This window comes from Chrysochloris asiatica, unplaced genomic scaffold (assembly GCF_000296735.1).
Source record: "Chrysochloris asiatica unplaced genomic scaffold, ChrAsi1.0 scaffold00007, whole genome shotgun sequence".
Lineage (NCBI taxonomy): Eukaryota > Metazoa > Chordata > Mammalia > Afrosoricida > Chrysochloridae > Chrysochloris > Chrysochloris asiatica.
Genome location: NW_006408525.1, coordinates 7308431 through 7325908, shown reverse-complemented (window position 1 = coordinate 7325908; position 17478 = coordinate 7308431). Strand labels below are relative to the sequence as shown.

At 37.8% G+C, this 17478-nt stretch overlaps 1 protein-coding gene across 2 annotated transcripts in view; it reads right to left on the bottom strand.

Annotated features, from left to right (window-relative positions):
- BCAS3 (breast carcinoma amplified sequence 3) overlaps positions 1-17478 on the bottom strand; it is a 701971-nt gene that overhangs the window by 531926 nt on the left and 152567 nt on the right. For both annotated transcript variants that reach the window (XM_006832356.1, XM_006832357.1), the window contains exon 9: positions 7106-7182. In XM_006832356.1, coding sequence (XP_006832419.1) covers positions 7106-7182 — 77 coding nt within the window. The remainder of the gene's footprint in view (positions 1-7105; positions 7183-17478) is intronic.

The following is a 17478-nucleotide window of genomic DNA, read 5'->3' as shown; positions in this document are numbered from 1 at the left end:
ATAGACTTTAAGGCAAAAACCAGCATAAGACACAAAGAAAAATTTTATCTAATGATTAAAGTGTCAATTGAACAAAACATAACCACAATAAATATCTATGCTCCCAGTTAAAAAGTCTCAAAAATACATAAATCAAACTCTAATAGAATTGAAGAAAGAAAGAGACAACTCTACAATAATAGATTTTATAACACAACTTTTGATAAAGGACAAAACAACTAGAAAGAAATACAACAGAGACACAAAAGAACTCAACAACACAATCAACCAACTTGACCTTATAACCCATCTCACACAAACTTTTCTAAACCCAACTCTCTCATAGATCATTTCATAGGCAAAGCCATGGCTGATCTGCAAATGCCTTATCACATAATCTACTATCACTCATCTATTCGACAGAGTCATTTCACACGCACACTTAATGTTATCATCAGCTGTAGGCATGGATGGTGTGGATAATTTTTGACTCACCTTTGTACAAAGCATCTTTTCAGATCCCAATACTATAAAATTAGAAATCAACAATAGGAAGAACAAGGAACCACATCAAATACAAGGAAATTGAACAACACTCTGCTTAAATGCAATATGCAATAAAAAACAAATTACAATTCCTTGAGTAAATTGAAAATGAAAACACAAAATACCAAAACTTTGGGGACACAGCAAAAACAGTGCTTAGAAGGCAATTTATAGTAAGAAATGCACACATCCAAAAAGAAGGATGAGCCAAAATGAGCACATTAACACATCATCTTCAACAATAAGAAAAAGACCAGCAGAGTAAGCCTACTTATTACCTTAAGAAGAAAATAAATAATAAAGATTAGAGTGGAAACAAATGAATTAGAAAACAGAAAAATCATAGAAATAATCAACAAGAAGTCAGTTCTTTGAAAGGATTGATAAAATTGGCAAGCCACTGGCAAATCTAACTAAAGAAAAGAAGAAAAATATGCAAACAGCATGCATAAAAAACAAAACCAATGGAAATAAAAAGGATAGTAACAGAACACTATGAAGAACTGTACTACAATAAATTTGAAATTCTAGAAGAAATGGACAAATTTTCAGAAAAACATGACCTACCAAAACTAACACATAATGAAGCAGAAAACTTACACATACCTATAATAAAAGAAGAAATTGATCTGTTAATTTAAAACCCCAACAAAAAGAAGTCCAGGCCCAGATGGCTTTTCTGGTTAAATCTATCAAACATTTAAATAACTCATATCAATTTTACCCAAACTATTCCAGTATATAGAAAAAGAAGGAAAACTCATGAATACATTTTATGAAACAAGCATATCCCTCATACCAAAATCAGATAAAGACATCACTATAAAAGAAATTAAAAACCAATATCTCTCAGGAACACAGATGCAAGAATCAATTCTCAACAAAACGTAGCCAAAAGAATTCAACAACATATCAGAAAAATAATACATCATGACCAAGTGGGATTCATATCAGAGATGTATGAATGGCTCAGATATTGGGGGGGGGGGAATCAATTTAATCCACAATGTAAATATAAAAAGGAAAAGAACCACATGATCATATCGACTGATGCAGAAAAGGCATTTGACAAGAATCCAACCTCCATTCCTGATAACACTCAATAAAATAAAAACGGAAAGGAAATTCCTCAACATAATTAATCAAACAGCTAATATTACTCTCAATGCAAAGAACCTAAAAACATTCCCTTTGCAAACAGGAATCAGACAAGGAAGTCATTTATCACCACTCTTATTCAATGCTGAGCTGGAAGTCTTAGCCAGTGTTATAAGGCAAGAAAGGGAAATTAAAGATATCCAAATTGGCAAAGAAGTAAAACTCTTCTATTGGTAGATGATATGATCCTATACGTGGACCCTGGTGTGGCACTATAGAATCAACACTGGACTGTGAATCACTAGGTTGGCATTTCAAACCCACCAACTCACCACCTACTCCCTGGAAACCATAACAGTGTCACGCTGAGTGGGAAGCAACTCTACAGCACTTAACAACAACGATTCTATACATAGAAAAATCCCAAAGATTCAACAAGACATTATTGGAACTCACTGAAAGATACAGCAGCAGAGTAACAGGGTACAAGATCAATATACACTTCACCGAAGAAAATAATCAGGCAGAAAACAAACATATGAAGAAAATGTTTATGATCATTATCCATTAGAGAGATACAAAGCAAAACAATAATGAGATTATCATCTCACACCAGCATTAAATACCAAAGTAAAACAAAAAACAACAAATGTGGTGAGGGTGTGGAGAGAGACTGGAACTCTCCTACATTGCTGGTGGGACTGTAAAATGGTTCAATCATTGTAGAAAACGATATGGTGCTTCCTCAGAATGTTGGAAATAAAACTGAAGTATGATCTAGTATCTCTCTACTTGATATACATCCACAAAAAATAAAAGCCAGGGAACAAGTAGATATCTGCATACCAATGTTCATCACAGCACTATTCAAAAAGATGGTGACACACTAAATACCCATCAATGGAAGAATGGATAAACTTTTGTACATACACACAATAGAATACTATGCAATGTTGCAGAATAATGGTGAATATGCAAAACCCCTCATAACATGGAGGACATTATGCTGAGTGAAATAAGTCAATCACAAAATGACAATTATTGTATGAGATCACTATTAAGAAAAGGTTTTCATACTAAAAGAAACATTCTATGATGGTTACCAGGGGTGGGAGGGAAAGGAAAGTAATTCACTGGCTAGATGGTAGATACATAGTAACTTCAGTGATGGGATGGCAACCTACAAGAAGGGAAGAGAGGAATACACAAGAAGAGGGAGGTTGTTAGTAAGCTCATACATGAGCCCTGGATATCCACAGATAAATGTAAAAACCTTCCCTAAAAGCCAAGACTGTAAATTCCAAAAAGGCAAGTTTTTCCCAAAAAAAAAAAAAGCTAAAGAGGATAGAGAGAAACACTGTTAACTGATGATATACGGAGGGGAGTATAATCAATGTAATGAAAGAAGTTATATGAATGGTTGAATGTGAAACTGATGATGTGCCCTGTAAACTTTGACTCAATCCAAAATAAAAACCTTTATTTAAAAAAAAAAAAGAAGAGGGAGGTTGGCATAGGGATGATGAAGACAGGTGAAGATATAGGGAAGTATTAAGGGACTAGAGGTAAATAGTGAGATATATACAATCTCAGAACAACAATGTTCTGCATTCAGACACACAGACTCACAGCCTAAGTGTGTATGGGAGGAAGTGTGGGATATATATAGATAGACACACACACACACACACACACACACATATATATATATTGTTGTTGTTGTTGTTATGTGCCGTCGAGTCGGTTCCGACCCATAGCGACCCTGTACAGGGTTTCCGAGGGTGTAAATCCTTACGGGAGTAGAAAGCCTCATCTTTCTCCCGCGGAGCGGCTGGTAGTTTCGAACCGCTGACCTTAAGGTTCGCAGCCCGATTCGTAACCACTACGCTACCAGAGTATATATATATATATATATATACATATACATATATTTATATATCCTACAAATATATAAAAATTTAAAAGAATATATTTATACATAGTTATTTGATTTTCCTACAAACACATCTATGAATGTGGTGGAACATAGAGCAAGCAAAATGATGAAAACTTCTTAGATATTATCATACATCTTAAGGCAATGAATTGATAAGCCTGTGTGCTCAGGACCACAGTCCCAGGGATACCAGGGTCAACTGGTATAACATAATACTTCGAACCACAAATCTGCTCCTCAGAAACCTTACACAGGGTTGCTAAGGTACAGAACCAACTTGACAACACTTAACAACAACAGCAGTCCAAAAACCAATATGCTACTTTGGTGAGTGGAGTCTGGGATCTTAGAAGCTCATGAGACGTTGTCTCAGGTGCAGCTATCAGTCTCTCCATGTGCATAAAAAACAACAGTGATGATCACTGAAGAGGATTGGAATTAATTAGTCCAAAAGACTAATGGAGCATGTGAACATCAGTCTCCACAACACTGAGACCAGAAGAACTAGATGGTGCCCGCTACCACTACCAACTGTTCTGAAAGGGATGCCATTACAAGGGGTCTGATAGAGCATCAGAATATAGAAAACAAAACACAAAGTTACAGGTCAGAAAGAGACTGGAGGAACCTGAAAACTATTGCCCTCAAGTACCCTTCAGCTCTGGAAAGGAACTCACCCTAGTGGTCCATCTTTTAGCCAAGCAGTAGATAGGTATATAGGAGGGAAAGCAACACTAGTAAGGTCTGCTCACTATGAATGATGGAACGGTCTATCATTCAAAACCAATAGAGGAACACTTACCTATGGACAAAATTGAGAAGGTAATGGAAGGTGGATGGACAGGAAATAGGAACCACAGAGAAAAAAGCTATTGTTGCATGGAGGAGATTGCAATCATTGATAGGAAACATGTATGATTTGTCAAATGTAAAAGTGAAAACAAACAAAAAACCTCAATGAACTTCATGAACTCTATTATTATCGTTGTAGATAGTTGTGTTATTCCTCTTCAGAGTATTAAAAATGATAAGCAAAATTGTTGTTGTTGTTGTCAGGTGCCATCGAGTCGGAACCGACTCATAGCGATCCCATGCACAGCAGAACGAAACAATGTCCGATCCTGGGCCAACCTCACTACCGCTGCCACACCCGAGTCCATCAATGATGCCACCTGGCTGATCCATCTCATTGGGGGTCTTCCTCTTTCTCTCTGACCCTCCACCCTACCCAGCATGACATCCTTCTCCAGCGATTGTTTCCTCCGGACAATATGTCCAAAGTAGGATAGACGAAGTTTAGCCATCCTGGCCTCCAAGGAGCACTCTGGCTGCACTTCCTCCAAAACAGATTTATTGGTTCTTTTGGCAGTCCATGGCACTTTCAGTATTCTCCTCCAACACCACAACTCAAAGGCATCAATTCTTCTACGATCCTCCTTATTCACTGTCCAGCTTTCGCATCCATATGAGGCTATTGAAAACACAATGGCCTGGGTCAGGCGCACCCTAGTCCTCAAGCTGACATCTCTACTCTTCAACACTTTAAAAAGTTCCTGTGCAGCAGATTTGCCCAGTGCAATACGTCGTCTAATCTCTTGACTGCTACTTCCGCAAGTGTTGATAGTTGATCCAAGAAGAATGAAGTCCTTGACAACTTCAATCTTTTCTCCATTGATAAGAATGTTGTTTATTGGTCCAGTGGTGAGGATTTTTGTTTTCTTGACATTTAGATGTAATCCATATCGAAGGCTGTGCTCTTTAATCTTCATAAGTAAATGTTTCAAGTCCTCTTCACTCTCAGCGATCAAGGTCGTATCATCTGCATATCGCAGGTTGTTAATGAGTCTTCCTCCAATCCTGATGCCACGTTTTTCTTCATAGAATCCAGCTTCTCGTATTATTTGCTCAGCATACAGGTTGAATAAGTATGGTGAAAGAATACAACCCTGTCACACATCTTTCTTAATTTTAAACCATCCACTCTTCCCATGTTCTGTTCGAACAACTCTGGAATACTCATACTTCTCAATGTTGTCCATAGCTTGTCATGATCCACACAATCGAAAGCCTTTGCGTAGTCAATAAAGCACAGGTAAACATCCTTCTGATATTCTCTGCTTTCAGCCAAGATCCATTGGACATCGAAATGATATCTCTCATTCCACGGCCTCTTCTGAATCCAGCTTGAACCTCTGGAAGTTCTCTGTCAATGTATGATTGCAGCCGTTTCTGTATTACCTTTAGCAAAACTTTGCTCACTTGAGATATCAAAAGCAAAATATATTATATGAATTTTAAAAAATGTAATAGCTAGAACACAATATACATATTTACACATAATATATATCAAGAATATGAAAACTTATAAGAAATAATGTTTGCTACCCAGAAATTAGAAGGAGCTCTCATAGCGTAGTGGTTATGAATTGGGCTGCAAACCTTAAGGACAGCAGTTTGAAACTACCAGCTGTTCCACGGGAGAAGGATGAGGCTTTCTGCTCCCGTAAAGATTTACAGCCTCAGAAACGCTGTACAGGGTTGCTATGAGTCGGTTTCAAATCCACGGCACATAACCACCACCACCCAGAAATCATATGAATCCTGGTGAGGGGCCATAGGATAAGTATTGGACTGCTAACCACAGAATGTAGTTAGAAGGAAAAACCCTTAAGCTTCTACCTTACATTCTCGTGTTTTAGAAAACTAGACAACCAATAACTCTTCAACTTTTAAAACAAAACCACAAACAAATTTTATGTTATCAACTACTTCTTGAAACAAATAAATGTATACTAACAAAAATCTGGTACCAAAAAAAGGATCCTCATCTTGGATTTGTTTCCTCCCCGTTTTCAAGTAAAAAAAGAAATCACCAGATATTGGAGAAGTTAGAAAAACTAATGAGGAATGGGAGGAGGAAGGAACTAAAACATGAAGCTAAAAAAGGATCATTTCCCACCCTTCCAGGCAAATTGAAAGGATTTTGCTTTTTAAAAACTAGAATTTGTTCTTTAAAATTAGCATAGCTCAAACCCCAGGCTTTTGAGAGGTTAAGGATGAAAGTTTGGATCCTGCATTCTATGTTTATTGCTACAATTGTACAAGGTGTGGAGGATTAGGAAGGGAGAGAGAGAAAGAATGACTGCCACATTTCAATAACATAGTTCTTTCTCATCCATTATATAGGGTAATCGAGTTTCCCTCAAGCATGTACTTTAACTACGTAATTTAATAACTGCTTCAAAAGTCTAACAAATAAATAGGTACCATGACACTGACCATAACTATCAAATGTTTTCATACAAGGAGAAACTGAGCAAAGTATATAACTTGCTCAGTACTATAACAGAAAATGTAAGTACAAAACACATATCAAAAACTTGTAGAATTTAATTTGAGGGCACCCATAGAACCACAGGAATGCCATCAAAAGTGAAAATCCATAAAACGCTGACAAAAAATGTATGATTACAATTAGTTTGCTAACTTTGTCAAGTAAGTAGCATAAACTCAAGCACATATGATAGAAAATAATTTGGTACCTACTTGTGACAAAGAATTTTTTTGTGAAAGTACAGCTGTCAAAGGCAGCAATTTTCTCCTGCAAGACTACGACGAGGATCCTAAAATTGGGGCAAAGGGTAAAAGACACCAAAAAGGGAAAAAAAAAAGTGAATGAGTTAAATTATTGAGAAGAAAACAAGTATCTATCAATATAATTAAAAGACAGAAGCAAAAATCAGTAGTTTTAATAATATTTAGGCTAGAAAAAAATATAAACCATAAAACACTATTTTTAGGAAGGATTGATATTGCTGTTCTTAAGTGCTGTTGAGTCGGTTCCTATCCATAGCGACCCTGTATAGGGTTTCCGAGGAGTCACTGGTGAGCTTGAACCGCTGACGTTGCAGTTCAAATGGCTTCGCAATCAGGCGCATTAATGCACAGCACCACACCAGGATGTTGTTGTTGTTAGGTGCCATCGAGTCGGTGCTGACTCATAGTGACATTATGCACAGAACGAAACACTGCCCCAGATCCTGGGCCAACCTCACAAATGTTACCACACTTGAGCCCACTGATGCTGCCACTTAGCCAATCCATCTCGCTGGGGGTCTTCCTCTTTTCCTCTGTCCCTCCACCTTACCAAACATGATATCCTTCTCCAGAGACTGGTCCCTCCTGACAATATGTCCCAAGTATAAGAGACAAATTTTGGCCATCTTGGCCTCCAAGGAGCACTCTGGCTGCACTTCTTCCAACACAGATCTGGTGGTTCTATGGGCAGCCCATGGCACCTTCAATATTCTCCTCCAACACCATAACTCAAAAGCATCAATTCTTCTACAGTATTCCTTATTTACTGTCCAACTTTCACATGCAAATGAGGTTACTGAAAATATTATGGCTTGGGTCAGGCATACCTTAGTCCTCAAGCTGACATCTCTGCTTTTCAACACTTTTAAAAGTTCTTGTGTAGCAGATTTGCCTAATGCAATACGTCATTTGATTTCATGACTGCTGTTTCCATGAGTGTAGTTGATCCAAGAAGAATGAAATCCTTGACAACTTTAATCTTTTCTCCATTGATAAGAATGTTGTTTACTGGTCCAGTAGTGAGCATTTTTGTTTTCTTTACATTGAGATGCAATCGATACCAAAAGCCATATTCTTTGATCTTCATCAGTAAATATTTTAAGTCCTCTTCACTTTCAGCAAGCAAGGCTGTATCATATGCATATCACTGGTTGTTAATGAGTCTTCCTCCAATACTGATGCCACATTTTTCTTCATATAACCCAGCTTCTCAGATTACATGTTCAGCAAACAGTTTGAATAAGTATGGTGAAAAAATACAACCCTGTCACACATCTTTCTTAATTTTAAACCATCCACTCTTCCCATGTTCTGTTCGAACAACTGACTCTTGTTCCATGTACAGAGTCCTCATGAGCATAATTAAGTGTTACAGAATGTTCATACTTCGCAATTTTGTCCATAGCTTGTCATGATCCACACAATCAAAAGCCTTTGCGTAGTCAATAAACCACAGGTAAACATCTTTCTGATATTCTCTGCTTTCAGGCAAGACCCATCAGACATCAGCAATGATAACCCTCATTCCACTGTCTCTTCTGAATCCGGTTTGAACCTCTGGAAGTTCTCTGTCAGTGTATGCTTGCAGTCGTTTCTGTATTACCTTTAGTAAAACTTTACTCACATGGGATATCAAAGAGATTGTCTGATGATTTCTGCTTTCTGTTGGGTCAGCTCTCTTTGGTATGGGCACAAATACGGATCTCTTCCAATCAGTCAGCCAGATAATTGTCTTCCAAATTTCTTGGCAGAGATGAGTGAGTGCCTCCTGTGCTGCATCACTTTCTTGAAAGATTTTAATTTTTATTCCATCAATTTCTGGTGCCTTGTTCTTTGCCAATTCCTTCAATGCACCTTGGATTTCTTCCTTCAGTATCATTGGCTCTTGATCACATGCTACTATTCCTTCCATCTTCTCTTGATACTTTCTGCATCATTTAATAATTTGCCCAGAGAATCTTGCAAGTACGAAAATTGAGGCTTGAATTTGTAATTCAGTTTCCCACAGCTTGGGAAATGCTTAGTGTGTTCTTCCTTTTTGGTTTTCTGACTCCAGATCTTTGCACATTTTATTGTAATATTTAGCTTTATCTTCTCAAGCTGATCTTTGAAATTTTCTGTTCAGTTCTTGAACCTCCTCATTTTTCCCATTTGCTTTAGCATCTCTACGCTAGGGAGCAAATTTCAGTTTCTTCTGACATCCATTTTGACCTTTTCCTTCTTTCTTGTCTACTTAACTGACGTTTTGCTTTCTTCATGCATAATGTTCTTGATGTCATCCCACAACTCTTCTGGTCTTCGGTTTTTAGTGTTTAATGTATCAAATCTGTTTTTCAAATTATCTCTAAATTCAGGTGAGATATATTCAACGTCATATTTTGGCTCTCGTGAACTTGTTTTCATTCTCTTCAGCTTCAGTTTGAATTTGCATATGAGCAGTTGATGGTCTGTTCCACGGTCTGCCCCTGGCCATGTTTTGACTCATGATATGAAGCTTTTCCATCGTCTCTTTCTTCAGATGTAGCCAATTTGATTTCTATGTATTCCATCTGGTGAGGTCCATGTGTATAGTCGTCTCTTATGCTGTCTTAAGAAAGTATTTGAAATGAACAAATCATTGATTTTGCAGAATTCTATCATGCGATCTCCAGCATCATTTCTATTACCACAGCCATGTTTTCCAACTACTGATCCTTCCTCTTTGCTCCCAACCTTTGCATTCCAATCACTGGTAATGATCACTACATCTTGATTGCTTGTTTGATCAATATCAGATTGAAGAAGTTGGTAAAATTCTTCTATTTCATCCTCACTGGCTTTAGTGGTTGGTGTGTAAATGTGAATAATAGTGGTATTAACTGGGCTTCCCTTAAGGCACATGGATATTATCCTATCACAGACAGCACTGTACCTCATGACTGATCTGGATATGTTCTTTTTGATGATGAATGCAACACCATTCCTCTTCAATTTGTCATTCCCAGCATAGTAAACCATGTGGTTATCAGATTCAAAATGGCCAATACCAGTCCATTTCAGCTCACTAAGGCCCAAGATATTGATGTTTATACATTGCAATTCATTTTGAACAACTTCCATTTTTCACAGATTCATATTTTGTACACTCCATGTTCCAATTATTAACTGATGTTTACAGTTGTTTCTCTTCATTTTGAATTGTGCCCCATCAGCAAATGAAGGTCCCAAGGGCTGAATTTCTCCCACGGACTTTACTCCATTCACGTCATCACGGTCAACTCTACTTTGAGGAGGCAGCTCTTCCCTAGTCACATTTTGAGTGCCTTCCAACCTGAGGGGCTCATTTTCCAGCACTATAAGTGTTTCTCTGCGATTCCTAAGGTTTTCAGTGACTAAATGTTCAGAAGTAGTTCATCACTCCTTCTTCCTACTCTGTCTCTGTCTGGAAGCTCATCTGAAACCTGTCTACCATGGGTGACCCTGCTGGTATTTAAAATACCTGTGGCATAGCTTTCAGAATGACAGCAACTCACAAGCCACCATAGATGACAAACTGACAGACGAGTGGTGGCACACGAGTATAGGAAGGGTTAAAAACAGAAAAATGATCAAAACAGAACCTCATGAGAATTTTACTCATTTTGTTTTCATTTATTTAAACTCTAAATTACCTCTCTCACACACAGACTGATGAAATCAATCAACTCTGAGCTATGGAATTAAATGTAAAATGGATTTATGCCACCTGTTATTTAAAATGCTGGATTTCACAACATAAACCAAACCAACTGCCATCAAGTGGATTCTGATTTTTAGCAACCGTACAGGACAGAGGAGAACTGCTTGTTAGTCTGACAGGGTCATCCTTCTCCCAAGGAGCTGCTGGTGGATTTGAACCACTACCTCTGCAGTTAGCAGCCAAATGCCTAACCTACGGTGCCACCAGCAATTTTTTCCTAACCTCATAGAAACTGCTAATTTTTAAAATACCATTTCTGAAACAACCTCAGTGGTGTCCTTTAAGATTAACAGAGTAAACTTTATATAAAGCCTTTGAGATTAACAGAGTATACCTCTGGTAGCGTAGTGATTACAAATCGGGCTGCGAACCTTAAGGTCAGCAGTTCGAAACTACCAGCTGCTCCGTGGGAGAAATATGAGGCTTTCTGCTCCTGTGAAGATTTACAGCCTCAGAAACCCTGTACAGGGTCGCTATGAGTTGGTACCGACTCCACGGCGCATAACCACCACCACCACCACCTAGCTATAGCAGCCTGATGCTTAACCCACTGTACCATCACATCTCCTTTCCCAACAAAAGATAAATTAGGGCAACTGCTATGCAGTGTAAATGAGTTATATCTGACTAATTCCATGTATTTAATCAGAATCAGTGTAAATTATATTTTTCCTAGGAACAAAGATTTATAAAATATTAAGAATATTCTATGCTAAAATATGCTCACTTTTAAAATATTAAAGTACTTGTAAAATATTAATATGAATAGCCAAGCTTAATACTCATTTAAGAAATCAAATGGAAAATTCATAAAAATTTATTTAATATACAGATAACTTTTTTTTCTTTTTTGAGACAGGCAAATCTATTTAAGAAAGAAAATATCAACAATCTTCATATGTATATTTCAGTGACATCAGTTACGCTCATCATATTGTTCAACCAGCAATCTTTTACATTTCCAAATTATACATCAGCCTTAGCAGAAGTTCAGTGTCCCCAAGCAGGGACACTCTGCAATCACCTTTTGTCACCTCTACAAACATGACTTGCTTAAAGTTCCAATTTAGCTTCAGTCCAACAACTAATTCCCAACTTCATTTAACATTTTAAAACTTGTCTTTACCCTGACATATTTGTTGAAACTGCTTACAGTATCTTTCATAGAGCAAATTTTGAATTTTAATGAGATGCCATAGCTACGAATATCTTGCTTAATCTAAGGTCACAAAGATTTTTCTTCTGTGTTTTCAGGTAGCAGTTTCATATTTTACCATTACATCTATCATGCATTTTCAGTTCAATTTAGAATTGTCATTGAGTTGGTTCTGATTCATGCAGGGTTTCTAAATATGGACTGGTCAAAGGGTTTGATCCACCAACCTTGTGGTGGGCAGTCCAATGCTTATCCTACACACCACACCAGGATGCCATACATAAAATAAAGCCATGTATTATATATAGCCAAAATGAAAACAAATATGAATAAATAACTTTTTATAAGAAAAATCAATCATAATGGATTTTCACATGCAGGCAGTCCCTGGGCTATGAATGTTTGACTTACGGACAATTCTTACATGGCCTGCAATGCAGAGTTCTGTATAGGTTTGAACAAGTTCAACAGATCTGAACATTTACAATGTGAGTAATTCATTACAGTAACTGGAACGTTTCTAGAAAAATTACAGGTGGAAACTCTGGGATGGGACACACATAGTGAGATTATGCATAAGACTGGATTATTAACAGGACTACAGAGAGCCACAAAGTCTTGGTGTGGGGCAATAGAATAAAACACTGGATCGGCAGTTCAAACTCACCAGCCACTCCTCAGAAACCCTATGCAGGGTCACTGTGAGTTGGTACCTTAATAACAACAACAACATAGAGAGTCACACACATTCAAAGCACTGTGGTCACCTTTGTCATCATGCTTTATTTAATGCTGATTTGTGGAGTCCTAGTGGGGTACTGAAGGTTAAGCAGTGGACTAACCTCAATGTTTTTAGTTCAAACCCACCAGCTGCTCCATGGAAACCCTGTGTGTGGTCAATAGGAGCTGCAACCACTGAACGGCACTAAGTAACAACAATGTGCCCTCATTCTGAACCAATGCCTACTTAGAAAAATTCTTCATTACAATCACCACTACTTGCTCCAAGTACAGCTTTTGTTTCAATGAACAGGCATCCAGCCATCCCAGGGTTCCATTCCATTTTTCCCACTCCAGGGTTCCTTCTGATGTGGCTCTGGTTGCTTATTGTAAAGCACAGATATAAAACTCTTCGATCAAAGCACAATATTCTAATACTCTGTTCTGGTGCCTTCAGAAAAAAAGCTGGTAGTGCAATGCTTAAAGGATCGGCTGCTAACCAAAAAGCTGTCAGTTTGTGATCCGCTCCTGCAAAAAATGAGACCCTAGGAATCTGTATGGAACAGGACACCTCTATCCTATTAGGTCTCTGTGAGTACAATAAACTACAGCGCACAAAACAACATCGGCTTCATGTGAACTGAGAAGTCTTGAAAAATCATGTGCAGGATTTTCCCAGATTAGCAATAACAAACAATTATATGGAGATGCCATAGAGGAGGGTGTGCGCTTTATGCAAGTTTCTTGTTTCAAGCAATCAAACAGCTGGTTTTCTTTTAGAAATGGTGGGTTTGGGATGGTGACGTTGGGGAGTGGTCAATCTTCTGGGTCAGTGTTGATACCCAGTTTCAGTGAGGCTTACTTCCTAATTTTATTATCTTTATTTATTTATAAACACATTCCACTCCAAATTGCCTCCTCCACTCTATCAAGTACTATTCAAGTATTCATCAATTCCTGGACCACTGTTTTTCACCAATGCCTTCAGTGTAGCTTGGACTTCTTCAATATCTTCAGTTCTTGATCATATGCTACTTCTTGAAATGGTTGAACATCAACCTTTTTTTTTTTTTTTGGTACAGTGACTTTGTGTATTCCTTCCATCTTCTTTAGATGCTTCCTGCATCATTCAACATTTGCTCATAGAATCCTTCAATATTGCAACTGAAGCTTGATTTTTTTCTTCAGTTCTTCCAGCTTGAAAAATGATGAGTGTGCTCTTCCATTTTGGTTTTCTAACTCTGTTGTTGTTGTTGTTAAGTGCCGTCGAGTCAGGTCCGACCCATAGCAACCCTGTACAGGGTTTCCGAAGGTGTAAATTTCTAACTCTAGATCTTAGCATATTTCATCATCAAGTTGCTCTGCAAATTTTTCTGTACAGCTCTGTTACTTCATCATTTCTAGTTGCTTAGCTTCTCTTTGTTCAAGATTAAGTTTCATACCTAGTAGACATAGCAAACTGTCCCTCATCTGATTATTCAGTAATGCTTATTAGTAATCTCATACATGAGCCCTGGATATCCACAGACAAATGTAAAAACCTTCCCTAAAAGCCGAGACTGTAAATTCCAAAAAGGCAAGTCCCCCCCGATCCAACCAAAAAAAAAAAAAGCTAAAGAGGATAGAGAGAAACACTGTTAACTGATGATATATGGAGGGGATAATAATCAATGTAATAAAACAAGCTATATGAATGGTTGAATGTGAAGCTGATGATGTACCCTGTAAACTTTCACTCAATCCAAAATAAAAACATTTAATTTAAAAAAAAAAAAAAAGATTAAGTTTCAGAGTCTCTTCTGACATGCATTCTGCTCTTTCTCTTTTTAATGATCTTATGCCTTCTTCATGTACAATGCTTTTGATGTCCTTCCACAATTCTCTGGCCTTCAGTCAGTGTTTTGGATGGTAATATTGACCCTTTCTATTATTTCTTCCAAAAGATGTAGTCAATTTGATTCCTGTGTATTCCATTTGGTGAGGTCCATGTTTACAGTTGTCATTTAAGCTGCTGAAAAAAGGTATTTGCAATGAAGAAGTCACTGTTTATCACCAAAGACACGTATTTTACAATTATAGACTCTTCTGCTTTATTTCCAACTTTCGCATTCCAATCACCAGTAATTATCAATGCATCTTGACTGCATGCATGATCAATTTCAGAGAGAAAAAGATAACAGAATTCTTCAACTTCATCATCATTGGCATCAGTGGTTGGTGTGTAAATTTGAACAGTAGTCATATTAACTGGTCTTCCTTGTAGACATATAGATATTTTCCTGTCACAGACACCACTGTATTTCAAGACAGATCTTGAGATGCTCTTTATGAGGATGAATGCGACACCATTCCCTTCAACTTGTCATTCCAAAGTCATTTAGTAAACGATAGGACTGTCTGATTTAAAATGCACCATACCTATTCATTTCAGCCTAGAATGTTTATCTTTATGTCTTCCATTTCATTTTGAGAACTTCCAATTTTCCTAGATTCATACCGTACATTCCATGTTCCAATTATTAAGTATTGTTTACAGCTGTTTCTTCTCCTTTGGAGTTGTGCCCCAACAGCCAATGAAGGTCCTGAAAGCTCTGCTCCATCCACTGTATTAAGATCAGCTCTACTTTGAGGCACGGTGGCTCTTTAGGGTATGTACTAGACTGCGAGCCACAAGGTCAGTGGTTTGAGCCCACCAGTCAATCTGCGGGAAAAAGATAGGGCTTTCTGCTCCCGCAAAGATGTACAGTCTCAGAAACCCTATACAGGGTTCATATGAGTTGGAACCGACTGGACAGCACACCACCATCACCCCACTACTTTGAGGAGGGACCTCTTCCCCTGTTGTATTTTGAGTGCTTTCCAACCTGAGAGAATATCTTCTGGCTCTCTATCAGACAATGCTTTGCTGAATATTCAGATTCAGTGGCTAAGTAGTCAAAAGTGATCCAACTCTTCTTCTTCCTAGTCTGTCTTAGTTTGGAAGTTCCACTGAACCCTGTCCAATACGGGTAACCGTGCTGGTCCTTACAATATCAGTGGTGATGGCTTCCAGCATCACAGCAACACACAAGCCACCACAATAAGACAAACTGATAGGCAAGTGGTGGCACATATAATAGAAAATAACTGCCATCTAAAAATGTACTAATTCCCCTTTTGGAATGTGTTCCACTTTGTGACAGCAAAAAACACCTTAAAAAGAGGTAAAATTACTATTTTCTGGGTTAAATGTTTATCTACTGAATTCAACTTCTCCATAATATAATTTAATTCTTTTATATCAATTTTGGTGTGGCACTATGGAATAATGTGCTAGACTGTAAAGTCATTTGAACCACAAGATTGGCAGTTCAAGCTTACTAGTTGCTCCTCAGAAACCCTATACAGGGTTGCTATGGGTTAGAACCGACTCAAGGAAACTTAACAACAACATATCATTTTTAATATCTGGATAACATACAATGAATACTTACAAAATCCTGTCACTATTATAAAGTAGGGGTAGGGAATATCTGGCCCGCAGGCCATTTGTTATTGTTGGTAAATGCCGTCAAGTTGGTTCCAATACACAGCAAACTTGTACAGGGTTTCCAAGGAGCAGCTGGTGAGCTTGAACTGCCAACCTTTTGGTTCAAACTGACTTTGCAGTCCAGCACATTAACCCACAGCACCATAGCAGGACTCCACAGGTCGCTTAAGGCCCACAAAATCATTTGGTCTGACCTGAAACGCAACCGAAGTTCCAGCCATTGCATTGGTAGTGGTGGTTATGTGCCGTGGAGTCAGTTCCATCTCATAGCGACCCTGTATAGAGTTTCCAAGGCTGTAAATCTTTACGGAAGCAGAACACCTCATCTTTCTCCCAGGGAACAGCAGGTAGTTTGGAACTGCTGACCTTAAGGTTTACAGCCTAATTGATAACCACGATGCTACCAGAGCACCTTAGCCACTACATTGTTGTTGTTCTTAAGTGCCATCGAGTCGATCCTGACCCACAGCGACCCTGTAATAGGGTTTCCAAGGAGCAGCTGGTAAGCTTGAGCCACCAACCTTGCAGTTCAAATGGCTTTGCAGTCTGGCACATTAACCAACAGCACCACACCATGTTTCACCAAATATAGCAGGCTAATTTTTAAGTTGATAGTTTTGCATGGTCTGCAAATTACATTAAAAATTTTGGTAGAAAAAAATGTCCTCAACCTCCGTTATAAAGAGTATTTCTCTATAATGTTATGACTCTTGATATTATTATTATTAGGAGCATAAATATTCATAAGAATTAGGTGCTCACTATGGATTACACTGTATCAATGAGGGCTTTTTCTTTATCATAACTTATGTTTTCATATTTAAACTCAAACTCTTCTATAATTAGTATCAAGACTTCTCTTCATTGTGCATTTATCACATATGTCTTTTACTTTAAACTTTTTATACTCACTTTATGAAACATCTTTTTAAACTCTAATCAAAGAAACTTTTTACTTTTAAATTTATTGACATGGAAGACAATTTTATTTTCTATATTTCAAGTGTTTGCCTTTTGATGAAATGTAAGATTTAAAATCTGCATCTATGACCTTTAACCAGACATTTATTATGCAAGTAACTCATTTTCTCAAATGGCATCGAGTAACAGGATTCCTAAGGTCTCCTGCTCTAATGTGCTAATATAAACTAATTTTTCATTATCACTAGTGGTTCAAGTAGAAGACTTTGTATCTGAAT